At 34.2% G+C, this 21,496-nt stretch overlaps 1 protein-coding gene across 1 annotated transcript; it reads left to right on the top strand.

The window, feature by feature from the left end:
* Positions 1 to 1,047: 1,047 nt before the first annotated feature.
* Positions 1,048 to 20,397, top strand: lyplal1 (lysophospholipase like 1). Its single transcript, XM_006625771.3, has 5 exons — positions 1,048 to 1,148; positions 3,240 to 3,339; positions 6,894 to 7,063; positions 10,339 to 10,454; positions 19,555 to 20,397. Exons 1-5 carry the CDS (start codon positions 1,064 to 1,066, stop codon positions 19,780 to 19,782), a joined length of 699 nt encoding a protein of 232 aa, XP_006625834.1. The 5' UTR covers positions 1,048 to 1,063; the 3' UTR covers positions 19,783 to 20,397.
* The last annotated feature ends 1,099 nt before the right edge of the window (positions 20,398 to 21,496 follow it).

Raw genomic sequence — 21,496 nt, 5'->3', positions numbered from 1 at the left:
TTTCCATATCACTTTTACTCCTATAATATTCGATCTAATTAATACAGATCGCAATCCAGACTGACGCTGTTTATTGTAAATTGTAATTATCCTTATAGGATTCTTTTTTCAAAAACGTAATTTGAATGGGGTGGAAACTGCTGTTGGTGTATTTCTCGTTGCTGGACAACTATCTTTTTTCTCTTAAAAAAGATGAAACACTAACACCTCTTCCAGCAGGTTGCTGCTGGAAGAGGTGTTAGTGGGGCCAGCAGGGGGCGCTCACCCTGTGGTCCATGTGGGTCCTAATGCCCCAGTATAGTGATGGGGACACTATACTGTAAACAGGCGCCGTCCTTCGGATGAGACGTAAAACCGAGGTCCTGACTCTCTGTGGTCATTAAAAATCCCAGGGCGCTTCTCGAAAAGTGTAGGGGTGTAACCCCGGTGTCCTGGCCAAATTTCCAATTGGCCCTTACCAATCATGGCCTCCTAATACTCCCCCTCTATGAATTGGCTACATTACTCTGCTCTCCTCCCCACTGATAGCTGATATGTGGTGAGCGTTCTGGCGCACTATGGCTGCCGTCGCATCATCCAGGTGGATGCTACACATTGGTGGTGGTGGAGGGGAGTCCCCATTACCTGTAAAGCGCTTTGAGTGGAGTGTCCAGAAAAGCGCTATATAAGTGTAAGCAATTATTATTATTATTATTATTATTATTATTATTATTATTATTATTATTATTAAAAAGTAGGAGATGAAAACGTATATAACGTCTCATTCGGTTGTGCCACAATTTTATTTTAAATTATTCTTCTATTGCGGTCATTTTATCTAAAGAATCTCTACATATCAATCTATCTTTGTACTGTATAGGGTGCTAATCACTCGTACTTGTACTGTACGTTATTGTCGGTGTCAACAATCTAATACACTTCGCCTTTTCTTTCCCTTTTGCAACAATTATAAGCGTTCAGTAACTCTGTACTTTTCTGTATCGTGCAGCTCCATATAACTCATACGTATTAGTTCCTTCCGTGTGACAAACGCAGCATTTTCCGGGTCACAGACTGATCAGTGATGGCTGCAGTTCAGAAGTTGGGCAGATGCATAGTATCAGAAACTGGAAAACATACGGCATCCGTTTTCTTCTTACACGGCTCAGGTTGCTTTCACTTTTTAAAATGGTATTATTGTTTAGGGGGTAAACGTGCCAACGTGATAGTGTGACCACATTAGCAACTCGTCATTTAAACTTAATTAAATTAAAGGTCTTTCCATGCTGTAGTAGTGGTGGCTGGTGCCACGAGTCGTGAGTATTCTAGAATTTGCTTTTAGGATAATCGTCTAAAAACAGAATTCACCAGAGAAATACTGTACGCCTCTAATGTTAATCAACGAGTGGAATATTTAATTCGAAAGCCTTGGAAAGGGGCGGTGTTTAAAGAAAATTTCTTTTTACTGTACGCCATTGATAGAATGAACACTTTAAAGTTTATTGGTTTCTTTTAACGGATAAACAGAATTGTGGAAGGTAATGCATTTCACAGTTCCTACAGTACACAAATACAGAGCCCTGCCTATTGATTGGAATAAATATATTGGAATAAATATATCGATCGGTGGATGAAAACCTAAGTATTTAAATTTGAGACTAATTTACTAACGAATTCATAAGTGGTTTCATTTTCAGTAAGACACGTTTCTCAATTTTTGCAAAATAGATGCCCCCTAGTTTGCATTTTTTTTAAATTAAATCAACCGTTTTTCTTCATATTAATTGTTGCCCCTTTTATATTTTGCTAAATATTTTTGTGATTAGAAATAGAAATATGGTTAAATGTGTTCTTTTTTGTTTTCTGTATACAGTATTTACAGTAAATGGGTTTTTCATTAACATTTATATTCACATGGCTATCGTAATTACAGTAGCCCTACTTAATTATACTGAACTTTTGCAACAGTGACAAAGTATGGATAGGGAATACAAAAGCAATACGGCTCTAAACTAGCTGATAGCTAATTGATAGTGCAAATATAATGTAGTTATGCTGAAAACTGAAGGTCATGCATTCTCATCCCTACCCTATAAAATATATTTGGCCAACGGGTTAACTATTATTAATTCTGTAACATTTTACTCAATTTCTGTTTTTTTTACAACCTTTCAGATATTTTCCCAAACAATGTTTGCACAGAAAAAAAACTTTCAAGCTCAAAAGGTCTCCTTTAGATAATGCACCACTATATACACCACACAGTGCATAACACTTAGCAAAATATATTTGGGAACAAAACGTTTTAAAAACCACTAATGAGAATGTCCGTTTTGCTAGTTAGTACTGTTTGGACAGTGAGTTAATAGTTGTGGATGTTCTGAGCACATTATTATTAATAGCTTTCTCTTAAGAAGTGCAACAGGAAAATGAAGGAAATTGATACTGTACTTTTGCCTTTTATAATATTTAAACTTATAATATTAGTAAATACAGTAGGCTGTATATACATTTACAGTATGCATATATAAGATGTGTGCACTTGTGATTGTGCATGCATAATGTATCAAAAAACACTGCATACACTGTTTTATTAATGGACACTACATTAGCAGTTCTCAATTGTATAAAGTCATGTACTGTACATCATCAAAAGTGTCTATGCCTTAGAGTAAATTGAAATGGACCTTTATAGTTACTCTTTCCTTTTTTGATTATTTAAATAAATACATAAATTGTGCCACATTTTTACATTTCCTAATTCAATTACAAAAGATTCTCACAGTAGAATCCATGGGCCCTAGCTGCTGTAATACCTTTTCTTTCAACATCATCTCATCACACAATGCTTACTTTGCTGTAATAATTAGCCTCATACAAATAGCCTTTGTTTAAAACCAGTGTCAGTGGTTTATGAACATATTTAAGAACTATGTATCTATATTGTAGTAGTTATTTGGGGTAGGTACTGTAGGTATAAAGGTTTATTGGCTATATTATTTTTAATGAAGTCAAGTGATAAATTGTGATGTATCCATTTTAAGAACAAAGAACTCTCTGATAGTATATAAATTGGAATTAATGTGTGATGGAATTCAATTGAATCTGTGGTAGGGTGTAGTGAATACTGGGTTTTTCCAAATTTCTTTCGCTACTAAAAGTGTATCCATGTTTTAGTGTTTACAGCACTTGTAGGGATGCTCTACTAACAGATGCAATCCTGTTATGGTGTTGTGACGTACATTTTTCTCCACATTTAGGTGACACTGGCGAAGGCCTTCGAGCATGGGTCCGTGAGCTTTTGAAACAAGACCTTGCTTTTCCACACATAAGAATAATTTACCCTACAGCACCTGCAAGGTAAGTAACTGTTTTACTTGGAGTCCAAATGGAGGGAAGTTCTGAAAGGCTTTTGAGACATTAAAATCAGTGAAAAATAAAAATTATGTCATTTTAACACAACATTAAATTAAACACTAAAGTAAAGTGCCACTGACACTGAGTGTCCAAAGTATTTTACTGTGTTTTTCATAACAATCTGTGATACTGTGGAAACATAATAATTAGATATTGAAAGCAATGAGATACAAAAGTCGGCTTTCATCAGTGAGGATGTTACACTTTAACTTTAAGAATTTATCAAGATATTAGAATTCAAGCAATGAACATGAAGAAGAAAAAAATCATTTTTTTTATTTAAAGTTTCTCATTTGAACAATACCAGGTAATAAAGTGACTGGTATATTTGAAATTACTTTAACAGATGTGCTTTTTGTTGATTTAGTTCTATGGGGATTTTGAATGTCATATTCATATGAGAAAAGGGATTATTTTAAATTGCTAACAGAAGGTGTATGTGGGTGTATGCTTACATGTTAGAGCAAGGGATAGACCTTTGGGTAATCTGGAGAACATGATATAATTATTGAGCTTCTAATCCTGTGTGGAGGTGTACCCATTATGAGAGATCTTAGTTTTGTCCTATTTCTTTACATACGTCATACCCATTTCGTAACAAATTATACATACATCTCTGTAAGGGGCAGTACTGTATATAGCTGTAATTAGATTGATCCTAATTAGCATTATATGGTATATTATATGTCTGGCATGAAACATAATAATAAGACGTTGAAAGCAATGAGAAGTAGCAGCCGATTTCAACTACCTGGGTATGTACTGTGACTTAGTATTAAACATTAAACATGATTTAATTGATGAAAGCATATACTTGGTACAGTATCTCATGGAACAGCTCAAAACACATTGCAGTGATCTTTTCAAATTTATGAAATGATTATTTTGGTTGAAATGTAGCATATCTTCAATCACTTTTAATGGACTGTGTACACAAATATTTTAAATGGAAAATATCCTGCAAAAAATCCTTGCTCAGGTGTGGTTTCCAGGATCATTGTAGGAACATTTATGAACAAATGGCCATGAGTAACATAAAACCAGAGTTTATTGTGCTGTACAGCTGCTGGCAATCAACCATCTGATAATATTCTGAAATATCATGCTCTTGCACAAAATAAATCTGGTTCATTTTGAGAGGTGCTATAGTCAGGCAGACAAGGTATTGGGGAAAAATGCAGTAAAACACTATACTTTGTGTACATGAAATAACTTTTGAACAGTTCTAAGGGATTATCACAATGTTCTTAAATCCTGAATGGCCCTTTTATAAGGTAAACGAGTTGTGTGATATTTACATTTCTAGTTGTGTTCGAGGTTTAATTCAGCTTGGTTTGTAGAACACTCAGAATGCTTCATAACACTATCACTAAACCTTCCCACATATAAACAAAAGGATTTTAAAGAGGATATAGTGTCAAATGTAGCTGAGAAGATCATCTGGTTTCTTTCATATCTTCATCCCTGCTAATGCAATATATAACACAGAACACTTGTTTATGAAAAAACTTCTAAAGACGTAGAGTTAAATAGATATGCTTAACATACTTTGTAAAATGCTGAAGACATCAATCATGAGACCATAATTCTACCTTCAGATCTGACAGTGGTGATAAGATAATCAAAATTAAATCTCTGCTATCCATTTCCATATGTTAATGGTTTCAGAAGATGAGAAAATATTTCAAGAATACAATTGCAAAGGCCTCCAGTGGTACTGTATAGCTGAATTTTCTGTGAAAGGAAAAAAATGGAATAAAAGGAAACAATTAAATTAGTAATCTTCCTATTATTATATCATTAAGCATCCCATCCCATTAATCCCATTTTAACATTAATGCAACAAAGGGACAGCAGTTGATGACTGGCATTTTATTCATATACTGTGCCAATATATTGTAGAATATATATACGTTTTTATATACAGTAAATTAAGAAGATGAAACACTAGACAAGAAAATTAAGGAAACTCATTGGTAAATGCTTTTTTATTTTTTCCAGCAAAGTACAGTAAGAATAGAATATTTTCCCAGTCTGCACAGAACACCCACACCCTTGGTGGTACTCCCATCAACTTTTATTTTTACCTCAGGACTCCTAAAATACAGCTAGGCAGTTTAAATGGTACACCAGCGGGAACACCTCTCTATCTTCTGTATACAGTATGGATCCTACCTGTAAAAACATAAATAATATCAAGATATGTCTCTGGTGATGTCAGCAGGGGGAATGCAGATGATTTTAATGCAGTGCTAGCTAGAGTGAGATCAGCTAATCAGATCAGTTTCTATCACTGTGAGGAAACCATATCAGAGTCTTCATCCTTACGTAACTCGTTGTGTGACGAACGTAACGGTGTCGTGGAAAGCTGGAGCCTACCCAGCAAGCAGCGAGCGCAAGGCAGGGTACACCCTGCACTGGGCACCAGTCCATTGCAGGGCACGTGCAAGCCAATCATACATGGGGACAATTTGGAGACCACGGTAAAGGCCAAAGGGGGAAATTTGGCCCGTACACCGGGAAAACTCCCTGCTCTTATTGAGAGTCAGGACCTTTCATCTGAAAAACAGTACCTGAATATTGTTGATTTTAATGTTAAGTTTCACAACAACAACAATAAGTACAATATAAAGTACTTAGAAAGGTATGTATTACATTTCCTGTTTCCATGTAGGTAGGTAGTACCTTTTCAGGCCATAAAGGCCCATGGGGGAATGGGGGGCAAGGGCCACCATTTTTCTCAACCATCTGACACTGGAGGTGGAGGTGATGTGGTCAGTATCACGCTCCGGCCGGCCTATTACCCCCAGAAGGATTAACCCCCGGTACTCATTTGGGAAGCAGGCTGAGTGGAATTGGGAACCATCTGGAAGGAATTAGAATAAGCTATATCACTTGTCCCTACCTGGGATTGAACCCAGGACCTTCCAATCAGGAGCTAGACTTCCTTGCCATCTGAGCTACCACGGCTCCATGATTTCTATACAAAACAAAATCAATTACAGAACCACCACCTCTATTGTCATATGGGCAGTGAAAATCATTACAGTGCAACATGTCAGCAACAAGATTTATTCAAAATACATCATTTATATGTAAATTCTGAAATGTGAAATAGAGATGGAATGAAGTAGTAAATTCAAAAGTTTTTTTAGACCCTCAACCATCTTGGGACTGTAAAGCTTTGTCCTTTGAGTATCCATACTTGAGCAACAAGTCATATACTGTACAGTAATTAGTACTCATGTTTGTATTTGTATCTAGGCACCTGTGAAACAAGTCTTTTTATGCTTTAGTTCTTGTTGCAGTATATAATCTAAAATGTGCATCTACTGTATGTCTTCTCAATTTAATTTTGAATGAAGACCGTTGCTTTGGTTGCTCCACCTTGCTAGCCAAAATCTATATTAGGTGATCAGTGGTAGTGTACACTGTTTGTACTACAAATATCCCTCTAGGTACTGTTACATACTAAATATTACTTCTGTCTGTTCCAGGCCTTATACACCTATGAGAGGGTCTCTTTCTAATGTGTGGTTTGACAGACACAAAATTTCCTGGAATTCTCCAGAACACCTTGAATCCATTGACTCCATGTGCAACACACTCAGCGCCCTTATCGAAGAAGAGGTCAAAGCTGGTATTCCAAAAAACAGGATTATATTCGGTAAATATTATATAATTTATGTAATTTTATTTCGTTGGGAAATAACAAGCATTTTAAAAAACATGATTTAATCACCTCTTGGATTGTTGATTGTTATTAATGTTAGATGTTTAAGGATTTGTTGTTTGGAGATCTTTTTCAGCTTTAAAGGGATACAGCTACTTACAGTTCTTTTTTCAACTTAATTTTATATCTAGCTGTTTATATTCTTTGTTATTCTATGTTTAATGTTTGACATCCTACTGTAAGACATCGTACTGTGTCTGAAAGATGGAAAATAGTAACTAGGATATACATTATATAGTATGTGTCAACCATGTATCGCTGTAAATTAACATAGCAGTAGAAATTTGCATGATCGTGTATGTAATTGATCTTAATTTGTAAGCCTTCCAGAAGGTATTTATGCTTATGTTATTGTGATTACTAATACATTAGACAAAACATCAACACTCAAATTTAACTGGACAACAAGTGATAAATGAAAAAAAATGAAGCCAATTATAATAACGTATCGTTTTTACTATTATAGTAGGCTATGCTTTGGTTTTATAAAGAGTGGGATATCAGACAATGGTAACACGACAGAACTGGAGAACCATCAAGGAAAGGGTTAATTTGCATTTTTCAAGAAAAAAATCAGTTTAAGGTATTTCCTAAGATTGGATTAGCTGGGGACTAAAAACACAACAAAAAGTCCCGCTGAGCTCTCCTCCAACTAACTGATACATAAAACACATGTTCCTGCTAGACAGTATTGAAATATTATCTTCTTAAATCATAACATTTTGTCATTAACTATAAATACTCATTGAAGTCACTGTGTGCATTACAGATATTATACAGTATTCACCTAGAGACCACTCTGGGGCTGACTGACAAGTTGCAGATTTTTCCTTGGAAAATTAAATGCTTAGAATCCAAGCTTTTGTGTTATTGTTTTTTTTTTCTCTTAAGAAGTGGTGAACCACATGAAAGTCCTATTACCTAATATTCCCTTGCACTCCAGGTGACTATAGTATCAAAGACAGCTCATGTGAGTAATGGATGGTTAATGTGCCAGCATGTAACTACAAGGGAAAGAGGGCAGGGGGGTAGAATCTTTATGTTTAATCATGACAAAAAATCTAATGAGTTTTACGGTGCACTGTGTAGGTGGTTTATGTGAAGTAATTTTACCCCTTCGTTGTGGAAAAAGCCATCGATTTTCAGGCAGACAGAATAAAGTGAGCTCGCATACTCTTCCATTTTTCAAATGTTACTCATACCACATCTGGGAAATCATTTGTAGACACATTTCTAAGAAGATGGCAGAAATGATAGCAGAGCAATTGTACTTGAATTATTTTACTGGCTATTTTTAACCTGTCTTTTTCGAGTAAAGTTGGTCTTGAGGTTTTGAAGTTTTACACATCAAACATTCTTAAACATTCCATAGTTCCTTTGATGATTGCAGTAATGCAAATATACTTTGCCCTCCAGAGTTATTCATAATCCCAGTGAAATAGGAATAAAAACATTGTATACCAGAAATATTTACAGAATGAACAATATGTCATGCTAAAAATAAAAAATGTCATACTGTTATCTTAATAGTATTGCATAGGGCAAAGTCATATTTAAGTCCAGAAAATTAGGGTTGCATTCTTTATATTCATGACCTTATTGTTAGTTTTTTGTAAATACTTCTCTGGCATGCTACACTAACAAGATGTATGTTGTGTGTAGTGATCCTTTGGTCTTGAGCTTGAAGCACAAATATTCAATTGCATTGAGGACAGGGTAGTTGGATTGAGATGGACATTCAGGAACATTAATTTTGTATTTTTTTAACTATTTCCTTGCCAATTTAGATGTATCCTTTGGACCACTGTCCTTTGGAATGTTTATTTCTGGTCATGTTTGAGCTTCTTGGAAGCTAGAACTAAGAGTTTAGTGTTTGGCCAAAATATTGTGCTGTATCTTTGAGTTCATTATGGCTTCTAATTTAAGAAGGGGTATAGGATTTATAATACAAACCAAGCCTCAATGCACAGTAGAACACTGCCATATTTCACATTTGGCACAAGTGTTTTTACAACATGAACAATTTTATTCCAAAAAAAAGTTATGTTGAGCATTTCCAAAAAGCGTAATTTGCCTTTTATCTCAGCGTAAGACATGGTTTCAGTTGTAATTCAGCAGTATTTGTGTAAATTCAAGATACCTCTTTTTGTGGTTCTTCCTCAGAAAATATGGAATCTGGCAATGGATGTTGCATTCATGCAAGCAACTTCAAATGGTTGTTTTTGACATTTTCTTGAAGATTCTAGTTTTTGTTAGTGATCTCCAACTTTTGCCTTTGGATTTAAGATGCTTTCCAAACCACTTGTCTCTCAGCCCCTGTTGGCAAGGTACTCTTGTCTCCTCTTCCTGGTACTATAGACATTTTCCTTAAATTTTCTAATTTTGGACACTACAGTGGAAAGTGATAGATTCCACATTTGTGGATTCCTTAACCAGGATAATGCATGCTTGTCTTCCACGTGTTACCTCCTGTTATAGCCCAGGGAAACAGGGAACGTTTAGAGACCACTGTATAATTCCAGAAGATTCCACTGCACTTCTAAAGAGTAAAATTTTGTGGTTGTTGCTCACAGATATGAATCCCACAAATGCACACAGGGAGAAAGTGGGAGTGTAGTTAAAATTCACTTTGCCCACCTTAGAATCGTTCGTCCTTGTTCAGTGCTGATTGGAGGAGAGGTTAATTCCGTTGACTAATTTTGGAAAATTAATGCATTATTGTGGACTATAAACAATATTTTAGAAAAATATTCTGGAAGTAATTGAATTTACACTTTACCCAATTGTTGTGAAAATGTGTAAATTAAAAGTATGAACTGAAAAATAATTATTTCTTTATCATTAATTAGTTTTATCATAAAGAAATTTGATCAAGCCAGTTCCACAAGCAGACGTGTGTAAATTCTCTGTTAACATGCTCAGCAGCATTATTTTTGGAGTAAAATAGATTAAGTTCATGTTGAGAAATCTCTGATGCCAGTTATGAAATATGACAATGTGCTAGTATTTGTATTTATTCAAATATGACCTGTGAAATTTGCAGTGTTAAAATTAGAATCAAAGGAATGTACAAGCTAACCTGATACCATGCATAATTTAAAGTTAATTGGCAAACTCTGGAGAGGAGCTACATTAATAGAATATATTGCTATTAATAGACACTTTTCTGTGAAAGACTATTTTAACATTTGTTCTCTTTGTGCTTTAAGGAGGTTTTTCAATGGGAGGAGCCATGGCTTTGCATTTAGCTTGCCGATTCCACGCTGATGTAGCCGGGGTATTTGCTTTGTCCAGCTTCCTCAACAAGGACTCTATTGTTTACCAGGTAATTGAAACCATTAAGTGAGTTACAGGGCATTAATATGGAAAATAATTAAGATAACCTCCAAGGTTTTGACTGCCTTTACTTGTGCCATAGATCTTCTGTATATGGAACTCTTATCAGTCACAATGATGTGAACTCTACAAGGTTCTGCTCCACGTGTGCTTCAGTTGTACTACATAAAAATGCCCTTAAAGAAAAACAAGCATAAACAAAATTAGGAACACATCTGTAAAATGGTATGCATTGTGCAAATCATAACATGCAATACAAAATGCAATTCTTCATTGTTACTTGAATGTACAGTACTTGCAAAATACTTACATATGTGACACTCTTATTTTTGGTAAAAAAAATACAGTTTAACAATACAAGTGTGAGTGTGATGTATTTGCTTCCATGCTTTTTGCAGAAGAGGATATATTATTAAGCTTTGAAGTTGAATTTTACAAATGGAAATAAATGTATCCATCTTTTTCTTGTTTAGGTCATAGATAGAATAAAGTATTGGACAAGTGACATTGTTTAAACAATGGAATCAGTATCTGTTACAGTTTATATGTATATTTCTGCATATACGTGTACAGTATATGCATTATTTGTAGCTTTATACAACCACATATGTAGTTACAAAAGATTTTCACAGGCATCTCTGGGGTGACTAGTTTGATGACAGTGTTCAACTGCAGTTTGGACAAAAAGGTAAACAGATTTGAATCTGTATTTTTAATTCACATTTTTATATACAAATGTCCTTTTTTGCATCCAGTACCACAATTAAATGTGAAAACATAGGGCCTCATTCACAAATGTAATTTTTTTTGTGTTCAATGCCCTTGCTGTGTGTTGATTATACTTCCAGTATTTGCTACCCTAAAAATGTGGTTCCATGTTCGAGTAATTTATTTGTAATGAATAGAGTTTGTAACAACATTTCAAGTGGAGAACAAGCCACAGTTCCATACAATCACCAGATATAGGGTGTAAATACATACCTTATACCATCTATTTCCCAACATTCATACTAACACACCCATGTACTGTATCAGTCAGTTCAACTATTTACACTGTGTCTTTTAAAAAATCTTTGTGTAAACTGCCTTCAGAATTATGGAGGCACAATCCTGAAATTCACTGTTAAAAAGAAAGTGAATTTCCATTCTCTGCTGTCTTACGCTAATTCATGATCTAGATGCTCTGTCTCTGAAATTAGTTCTGAAAAATTAGTTCTGTTTTCCACAATTACACGGATCCTGTGCAGACGCAGGCACGGGTGATAGATGAGGCAGGCGAACAAACCAAAACGAGAGGCAAGGTCGTAGTCAAAAGGCGAAAGCCAAGTCGTAATCCAGGAAGTTCTCTGGTAGCAGACAGTCCGAGGCGAGAGGCGAGGTGCAAGGTTGAAAAGGCAGAAGGGGAATCCAAAATCCAGAATAAACGAGGTACGGGAAAAACGCCAGGTAGAGCTCTCAAGGAGTAGACTCAATACCGAGCAGTGGGAAGCAGGTGAAGATGGTATAAATAGCAGTGCGCACCGCACAGTGAGTGTGTGCAGGTGGTTTAACTCGTGCGGCAGCGTTTGTTAATAATCACCCGCTGCTGGTGCTGATTAGCTCGCTTACGATTTGGTCTTGACTGCCTGGTGGTCGTGACATAACCCGGTCTGGTGTCTTTTTTTGTTGTCAGCATTTTGCTTCAGGGATATTTTCTTGGTGTATATATATAAAGACAAAAAATCTAAAGCTCTGGTTATATTCTACTTGTCTGTGGGTCATTCAGTGACCTTGAGAGTTTTAAAAAAAATCAAAAAGTGGTGGTAGAGAGTCACAGATCTAGAGATGGTTATTCATCCCTTTGAGTGCAGTGAATAAATAGAATGAATAGAATAAATAGAATGTGCATCATACCACCCAGACACCAACTCGATAAAGTCATTGTTCCATAGTGAAAAAAGAGTCAAGCAGGAATTGGATTTAAAGATGCCTCTGTGAACTTTAACAGTGCCTTTGAATGATAAACATACTGTATGCTATAGTATTTTCTGTAGGATATACAGTATACAGCATATTTCTATGGGCATGGTAAGGGGGAGGCTTGATAATTGTTTTCTATCACGAGTCCCTCACAGACTAGTCAAAATAAGAGCAGTGACCAAGACATGTAGACGTCTACTGTATATAGAAATACTAACAGCAGTAATTGCTGGCAAAGGTGCTTCATCCAGATAATGACTGAGTACACTATCCATAAATGTCACATTTTCAAAATCTTCTTTGCAGGTTTTGCTGATATTTACTTTCTTTCACATATAATATTAATGTATTTAGCATGAAAGTGATCATTAGAGATTTGAATAAAATATGTTAAATTGATTTAAAAAAGATTACTTGTTATACAGATGCAGCCATCAGAACGTGTGTAATTTTTTCGAAACACAGCACCTGTCATGCAGCGCATTATGTTATGTGATTCACTGGGCAAAGACAATTGTTAGGTGGCACCTGTGGTGGGTTAGGTGTTAGTAAAACAGTTGCTTCATTTAATCTGTTTAAATCCAATAAATAGAACATTTATATGGCATTTATATGGCGTTTTTATAGACATAAAAAATAGAACATTACATTTACTGTATGAATGTCAAGAATTATACTAATTTAGGAATATAAATATATTGTACATACTGTATGGCTGGTAGTGGTAGCTAAAAATAAAGAACAATACACAACAGTATTTCGACTTCTTCATAAACATTTTCTGCATCAAAGTCTTTAACTCAGTCACTTACTGGGGTTATTTTGGAAGTTCTGACATGCTTGTTCTATATTAAGTTCATATACATTATAAAAAGCTATAATGTTTTAACCTTTTCTATGAATACTTGCTGTGGTTACTGTTGTAAACAACATTGTAGTACTTTTAAACTCCTTAATAGGGAATATTAATATAGAATCATGTAACTAAAGAGAAATGTTAGCTAAAAATAACTGAAGTGTAATTTTGTCTCTGAACATCATTAACAATATTAATTTAAGAATAATAAATAATTAAAATATTATACAAGTATAGCAGGAACATCTTTTTCAGCTTAGATCAAAAGCTAGACAATCTGACTTAGTGTTTGAAGTTGTTGTTCAATCAGTTAGAAATTAGTATAAACAGAGCATTATTATTAAATGACACAGTTTAGAAAGCATATACTGCTGTTCCCTAAATGCCCTAGTGTATGTGTTCTCACTTATTGAACACCTGTGACAAATTATTTTTAACAGTATAGTTAAAAATGACCCATTTTATTTACACAGTAGTGCTGTAGTGCTCTTTAATGCAGACTTGTAATTAGGTGTGTCAGTCATTTCTTTGTTAATTTTGAATATGTTACTTTGTAAGGGAAATATGTCTCTCACATAAAAAATGAAAGTGCATAATTTTACCAAAAATGAGACTTTATTTCTGTTGTTGCATAATTATAAGCTTTGTCACTTAAGGAATGAGTTTGCTGTTGCCTGTTATTATCAATTTTTTGTCCTGATTAAGGAGTGACTTCAAACACCAAAGTCTGCTCCAGGCTGAAGCTGGATTGAAAACAGCACACAAAATTCCAGCAGGAGTAAAGTTCACATCCTGTTTCACATTGGGTCTTTTCAGGAGGAGCAGCTGTGCTTCACTTCTGAGATGACAGACACACATTTACATGTATGAATCATTTCAAATTGCCATTCAGAATATAATTGTTTGAAAAACAACCAAATTGGATACAATAATTTGAGGATTCTGACAAGTAAAGTATTTATTATTATACTGACAGGTTTACTGATAAGTTTGCCCTTTAATGTAGTATTTAGTATATTTAGTATAGTATACCTTTAGTACAGTAGTTTAATATATAATAATTTGTGCTAAAAATTGTTAACACATTTACATAAGAGTCTGCATATTTTATTCTTGAAATATGACAACTAAAAGTCTTTAGTTTGTTGAAGATCTGCAGATGTTTCAATTTCTGAATCACATCTCTGGCACATTATTTCTCTAAGTAATGATTTTTAGGTCTGAAGCATACTATTTTTTTCTGATTTTTTAATGATGAACATCACACTTACAACATGACCAACACCATAAATAAGCTATCATTATTAACAGCATACAGTACCTAAACAGCTATAATGCCAGAAAACAACGGCATTCCCATCAAACACAATATATTATTTTAATCTAAAATTCCTCCTGGTAATGATATTAAATTTAAGATCCAGATATATGAGTATGTCTGTGTTGTGCAAGAACAACTGAAGCCTGTCTTTACACACATCTACTGGCAGAATTCCAGTAAGGAGCAAGAAACTAGTCATTTTGTTCAGTTAGAAAAACATATAACTGACAGTTAAGAAAAACTACCCTTACTCAAACAAAATTGACCGTTAAGGTAAGCAAAACTAAATTATACGGGTGTGCTGATTCATCAATTTGGGAAGGAAACCATGTTTAGTTTCTCCCTTGAGGATTTGATTTATAATGCACCGCTGTATTGCTAATCACTGACAAACTATGCAGATGTACTTGCTATTTAGATTGGCTTTATTTATTTTTATTTCCAGCTGGCTTTCTAAACCTTTTAGGTTCAGATTCCACTGGATAATGTAGAAATAGCATTGCTTAAGTAACCTTTATATTCTATATTTTTCCACATTATAGACATAAAATGTATATATACAAACATATATGACAAAAACAAAATACAATATTTTTAAATTTGAAAGATTTGTATTGTTTTGCTATGATAAGAATTAAAGATACTAAGAGGGACCTATATTCTATTATTGTTTTATGAAGCATTTTATTTATATTTAAATATATTGTTGCCTTCTTTGGAAAATCCATATAATATGAAAATATAATAATGACGATTTTTTAATGTATAGCTTATGAACAAAATATCAGGAATTGTTTCTGTAAACTTAAAAGCCAAGTGAAATTCGACTTGAACTACCAGTTTCAGTGGCTTAATCAGTTCTTAAGGAGCATACATAAGAATATACTTTTAAAAACTTAACATCACTTTCAGGGTATTTCAGCTTTATTTCCCAATTCCTTATGTTTTTAGTGGCTTCATAAGATTGGAACAAACAAATGAAGGATAAATGAATGAGGCAGAAAACACAAAAACATAGTAAGGGTTACAAATGGAGTTTATAACGGAAGTTTGGGAGGAAGGTTAGATTCTAATCTTTTACACTTCTGCTCATCTGCATATTTAAGTCTCACACCCAGGACTTCCCTCCATGTATATTTCTCACATCCCTCACACAACCTCATCTACACCCTTACAGTAACCCCCTAGATCAAAATGAGGGAGATTTTGGCTCACATAGGAGTCACGCCAGATATGCTACTATATAACTAATTTTTCCTCTATCACATTAAGTAGGATCTCAATGGATTATTGAAATGAGAGGCTATTTAGCCCTTCCTACAGTTCTAGTTTGGTAGTTTGTAGCCAGTAGATCCTAGAATCTGATTCAGCTATTTCTTGAATGAGGCCCGGTATCTACTTTAACAAAATGGCTGTGTATCCGTACTCTCACATCCCTTTGCTTAAATAGGTGCCCCCTATTATCAGTTTTAAATGTTCTTATATACAGAGCTACAACTACAACATTTACAGGTATTTCTGTATATAGGCCCTCTTACTTTGCAAACTTTTGGTTTAACATGCCTGAATAATGTGTACTATTTCTTAATTTAGAACAAATTAATTCTCTCTTTAACACACTATAGCACAGCCAACAGGAGGCAACTTGACAGACTGTACAAGCTTCACACAAGAATGAACAGAATTTCTTAGGTGACACACAGGCAGCAGAGCAATTTTATCTCAGTGTTCTTCCAGTTGCCATTCATATCCCACCATATCACACTTATCCAATACATCACAAAAGGGCCTTAATCTGTACCTTAATTGTATTGTATTCAATGTAAATTAAAACCATAAAGGCTACTGTGTGCAAAACAAAATCTGCAAAACAAACTTAATGCAGTGTTTTTTAAAAACAACGTGCATTTAAAGTAACTTGTTCAGTCCTAACATTTATAAATAGAATGATTTAAAAAACATTCTACAGATGATAATCAGCTAAAAATGAAATAAGGAAAGATTATTTGTAATGTTGCCTGCAAGACTTTAAACTAAATGGCATCTGAAAGGCTCAGTGAGGTAAAGAGAAGAAAGTTGCCAGTTCCGACGTGTTTAAGGACACATGACTCATGAATTTTCCACACCCTTCACAACAGATCACTTTTATTCACATTTTACGTGAAATTGATATCTTAAGTTTAAAAAGAGACATTTTAGTCCTACTATATAAACATTTTACATTAGAAAAATGTGTAGCTGTTTTTGTTTGGGAGTTCAGGTGCCTGCTTATCAGGAGAATTTGAATGCAGCTCCCTTATTTTCATACATTCTTGTGGAAAATTGGCTTTTATTTTAGATTTAAGTGTGATTTTAAGCAGAATCTTACAAAACTGCTTCTCCTGTTGACAGTCTAGAACTGCCTGTAGTTTCCATTTGTGACCCCTGGTTTACATTCATTCTGAAGATGTCCACTGGATTGGGTTTGTCAGCACCTTTGAGGATCTGAATATTTTTAATTCATACTGTAGGTTTCTTTAATCAACTCCAAAAAAGTTCACTTCTTTTAGCCTCTCAGTGCAGGACATTTCTTTAATTCCTGGAATTTATCAGTTTGCTCTGGACTGATTCCTATGCAGCAATTTTTTTTTCTATACAATTGTGACCAGAATTGTACATAGTATTCTTAATTAGGCCTGACTAAGTGATTATACAATTTTAACATAGCATACCATAACCTAATTCTACAATTCTAAAATAGGATATGACAAGGGTAGGGGTAGGGGATGTTCGTCCAATAGTTCTAAATGTTTTCTCTAGTGAGGCTCACAGATAACAGATAACATTTTCTTTCCTTGTATCACAGAAAGAAATAAAACCTGCTTCTAAATGTATTTCTTATTTTATTGTTTCACCGGGCCCAAGCAGAACTGGTTTACTCCTGGCCCTGTATTTCCCAACAGCTGAAATATTGAATCTGTTATATATTATACAGGACCCTCTGAGATTCATTACTTTTATTCACCACCTCACAACACCTTTACTGCTCCAGCACAGTTAATGGTTGTGTGTAAATAATGATTTATAGTTTAATAGTTCCTTAAACGTATTTCTTCACAGCTTGCATGGTGATGGCGATTCCCATTCTAATAATCAAGTGTTATTCTGGCCTGATTGAAAGCTTTTTCTCATTTAAAATTTTCATATGTGTCCTATGCAATGTTCTGTTTTCAGTAATATTTTTGAATAAATGTGCTGTTTTCTCTCTTCTCCAGTCCTACAATGGGCAATCCAGAAATTAATTTGTTGTTTGTTCTTTTTTTACCTTACCTATAATGTGCTGTCCGCTTCAATACAGACAATTGTTTGTATTGTGTTGAAAAATAATGAACAGTGGCAAAAGTTTTTTCTCAATTATTTAAAATAAATTTCAGTTCCTCCTATAGGTCCTGACTGACAAAAAAGCATATTAAAATTGTTAAATATCTGTATGCTGTATGTTGGTTGTTTCTGGTTTAAATGTGTAAAATATCTATGAAGAGAGCATGTACTGTACTGCATTGTTAAATACTGTAAGAGTGTCCAAAACACAAGATACCTTTTTACATGAAAAGGTATATTTTTAAAACATAATGTTTAATATTTAGTGTCAAAGTTAGCGTAACTTTTATTACTAATATTTTTATTAGTGTACTACTGCAGTATTTTAGTATTGAACATCAAATTTATCTTTTGAAAGTATGAGATGTACTATATGTATTGTATATAATATGAGAGCACGAAAAAAATGTATGATGGATTAAAAAAGTGTGAAATTACTTTATTGCCATTATGTTATTAAGATTTCATAATGCTCATGTTTATAACAGGTCCCTGGGATTACCCTTATAGTTTTGATTGATTAATGTTTAGACATGCATTAAGTCAATAAGTCCAAAGTACTACAGTATGTGTGAATATACTATAGATAGCGTACATATTGAATGGATGATATTGAGTTGCAGAAAACTATCTATTAAAGAGATACTGTATGGACATCTATGTACATTCTTCTACTAAACACAAATTAAGGGGAAACAACACAGATTCTGGGAATTCAAAAGCTCATATGTGTATCCCATAAATCATCATTTTGTAAAGATTTGGAACACATACAGTATGAGTCTCGATCATTTTAGTTAATATAATTTTATGTATAAGTTCAAGTTTAAAGTTTAAGTTAGGAATGGCCAATAGTATGTTGGCATTTACATTTGAAATGATCTATAATCTTTTTAAAGTGGACACTACCTGCTTAAGTGAAACAAACAAAAGTGTTTCAAGTGTTTAGAAATTTACGTTAAAGATAATCCCATAATAACTGTCGGGTTGTGGCTCTGCCTGACCAGGGCTGGCCATCACTGTTCTATGTTCTCATTAAGACAGTGTTGGGAAATAAAATCAAACAGAATGCTTGGGTACACAGTAAAGAATGGATTTCAAATCAAGGAAAGATTAGCTCTAGGTGTACCTCTACAAGTAGATCCTGATTTAGAAAAAAATGTTTCATTTTGGTCTCCATACCACAAAAGTGAACTATAGACTTAGAAAAAGTTTAAACAAAAATGAATCTTAAGTAACTGTCATATACTGTACAGACAAGTTAAAGGAACAAACCTATTCATTATAGAACAATAGAAATTGAGATATGATTCAAAGTTTATAAAACTGATTTTTAGGGTTATATGGAACAGTGTTTCCAGTCAGTTGATTGTTGCCCAAACCCTGACGTCCTTTAGATTCACAAACTAATAAAATACCCAGTGAAATATACTGAATAGTCTTGTTTTCTAATCAAAGCTTTCTGGGGTAATTTTTGTTTAGCCATTCCATTTCCTCAAAAACACTGTGCAGAGTGATTCCAGTTCCTTTGCCTTTCCAGATCTGTTTGAGATCTTGTTTTTGAAATACTTCAATACTGACCTTTCTCTACAGGCAATACAGCAAAGTGAAACTCCTCTTCCAGAGTTGTTCCAGTGCCATGGAAAGGCAGATGAACTTGTCCTGTACCAGTGGGGTGAGGATACTAACAATTTGCTGAAAGCCAGAGGAATGAAGACTTCCTTTCATGCTTATTCGGACCTGTACCACGAACTCAGCAGACCACAACTTGAGCAGTTGAAATCCTGGATACTACAAAAACTTCCATTGGATAATGAGTAGATAATCTGAAAGGCATTGTTGACCTTTAGTCCAAATAATGAATTCCTTAACCTGCAATGATCAATACTTTCATATTTTGTTTGATAATGAGGTCCTTATTTTATTGTAATTATGTTCCTACATGGAATATTATTACTTTGAAAATGGTTATAAAGTTAGTGAAATGGCTAATTTAAAAAATAACAACTCCCTTGTGTGATGTTATAAATGTGGGGTTGTGGATTTCCAAATACTGGTGCATTTCTTCCTTTGACAGAAATAGGAAGAAATTTGGGTGAAGAAAACAACCAAACGTCTGTTTTAACTTGTTTTTGAATAATAGTGTCTCCGTTCTTCAAAATGAAGTTGAATTGTTTTGTAGTGTTCTCACGGGCTAAGTTTTGTATGTCATACACTGTAGTATAATAATATTGTTAAGCAATGACACTCAAGGGATATCAGCATTACAGTGACCTTTTTAGTTTGTATTAGCATAATGAACCTGACCACAAACATTGGATTGTATTCCAATTTATAAATGTATGTAGAGATAAAATTGTCTTGCAATAAATGAAATTACAGATTGTTTACCAAGCTAAATTTCAAGTTTGCTTAAATAAAACACACTTTCTGGAATCTAGCTTCTGTGTGTATTAGTGAATTAAATTAACTACATTAAGATCACTCTTTTGGTGAACCTGAGATTTTGAAACTATAAAAACTAAATAAATTAGAATTAAATCTAAATAAATAACTGCATCTGCTCTAGGATATCCAAGTTGTTAATCAGTTAAATCATCAGCACAAGCAGACAGGCCTGGAGTTTGACAGTTAATTGTGAATAATAATTGAGAAAGATTACTTGAGGGGCTCAATAGTGTCACAATATTAGTTATCTCGGAGAGCACAAAAATTTACAGCATGAAAGTTGTCTCTACAAGTCACTGAATATGGACAAAGTATGAAAACCATATTACAAGAATTATGTAATGTACAGCACGGCTTCCAACACTTATCTTTTTGTAGAATTTCTGCCTATCCACTTGAAGTCATAAAATTCACCATTATTTACGTATATCGCTCAAAAGGTTGTAAGAATTGCTTAGTTTTGTTAAGCATAGCGCAGATTAAAACTAATTTTTAAAAAATGCAGAAAATGTCATCTTATTATTAAAATTGTACTCTTATTAAATACCTGGTGAGTTACAGTATAAAGAGGAGGGGGAGCCCTCTATTTTACAAACATTACTAAAACTAATAGTAAAATGTATCTGATATGGTTGAAGAAAAACACATCACATGTTCTCAAAGTCTCAACGAAGTCTTAAACCCTGGTCAAGAATTATGCTTCAAGGTCTTAACAGGATCCCAAACCGTGACTCTGGACTTTGACCTGCAGTTTTGGCTTATCTCAAGTGCCAAAACATCTATCCTTGACGTCTCTAAAGGATCCCGAGCTCTGATGTGGGAGTACAACCCCAGTTCAAGGACATCAATCTCCAGGGTCTTGACTTAAATTAATCCTGGATGTGGGACAAGACCTTGAGGTTTAAAGGGGTCTTAGCTTCAGCCTTTTTGCAGAACAGATTCTGAGCACATAACAGACACACTAATCTTTATGCAAATAACATCTAGTCTAGTTTATGTAAAAAAAACATCTAAACTGGGAATAATATCCTACCATGTATAGTATCTACACAAGGTATATCTACTATACTGTGCAAATCAGCATAAA

The sequence above is a fragment of the Lepisosteus oculatus genome, chromosome 2 (assembly GCF_040954835.1).
Source record: "Lepisosteus oculatus isolate fLepOcu1 chromosome 2, fLepOcu1.hap2, whole genome shotgun sequence".
Lineage (NCBI taxonomy): Eukaryota > Metazoa > Chordata > Actinopteri > Semionotiformes > Lepisosteidae > Lepisosteus > Lepisosteus oculatus.
The sequence above is the reverse complement of the archived record's forward strand: the minus strand, read 5'-3'. Positions and strand labels throughout refer to the sequence as shown.

What these genes read in the sequence shown, in the direction of transcription:
- lyplal1 (XM_006625771.3), top strand. Translation starts at nt 1,064, where the DNA reads ATGGCTGCAGTTCAGAAGTTGGGCAGATGCATAGTATCAGAAACTGGA. An exon ending in TTTCTTCTTACACGGCTCAG is followed by an intron (nt 1,149 to 3,239) that starts GTTGCTTTCACT and finishes CTCCACATTTAG; the next exon opens with GTGACACTGGCGAAGGCCTT. An exon ending in TACCCTACAGCACCTGCAAG is followed by an intron (nt 3,340 to 6,893) that starts GTAAGTAACTGT and finishes TGTCTGTTCCAG; the next exon opens with GCCTTATACACCTATGAGAG.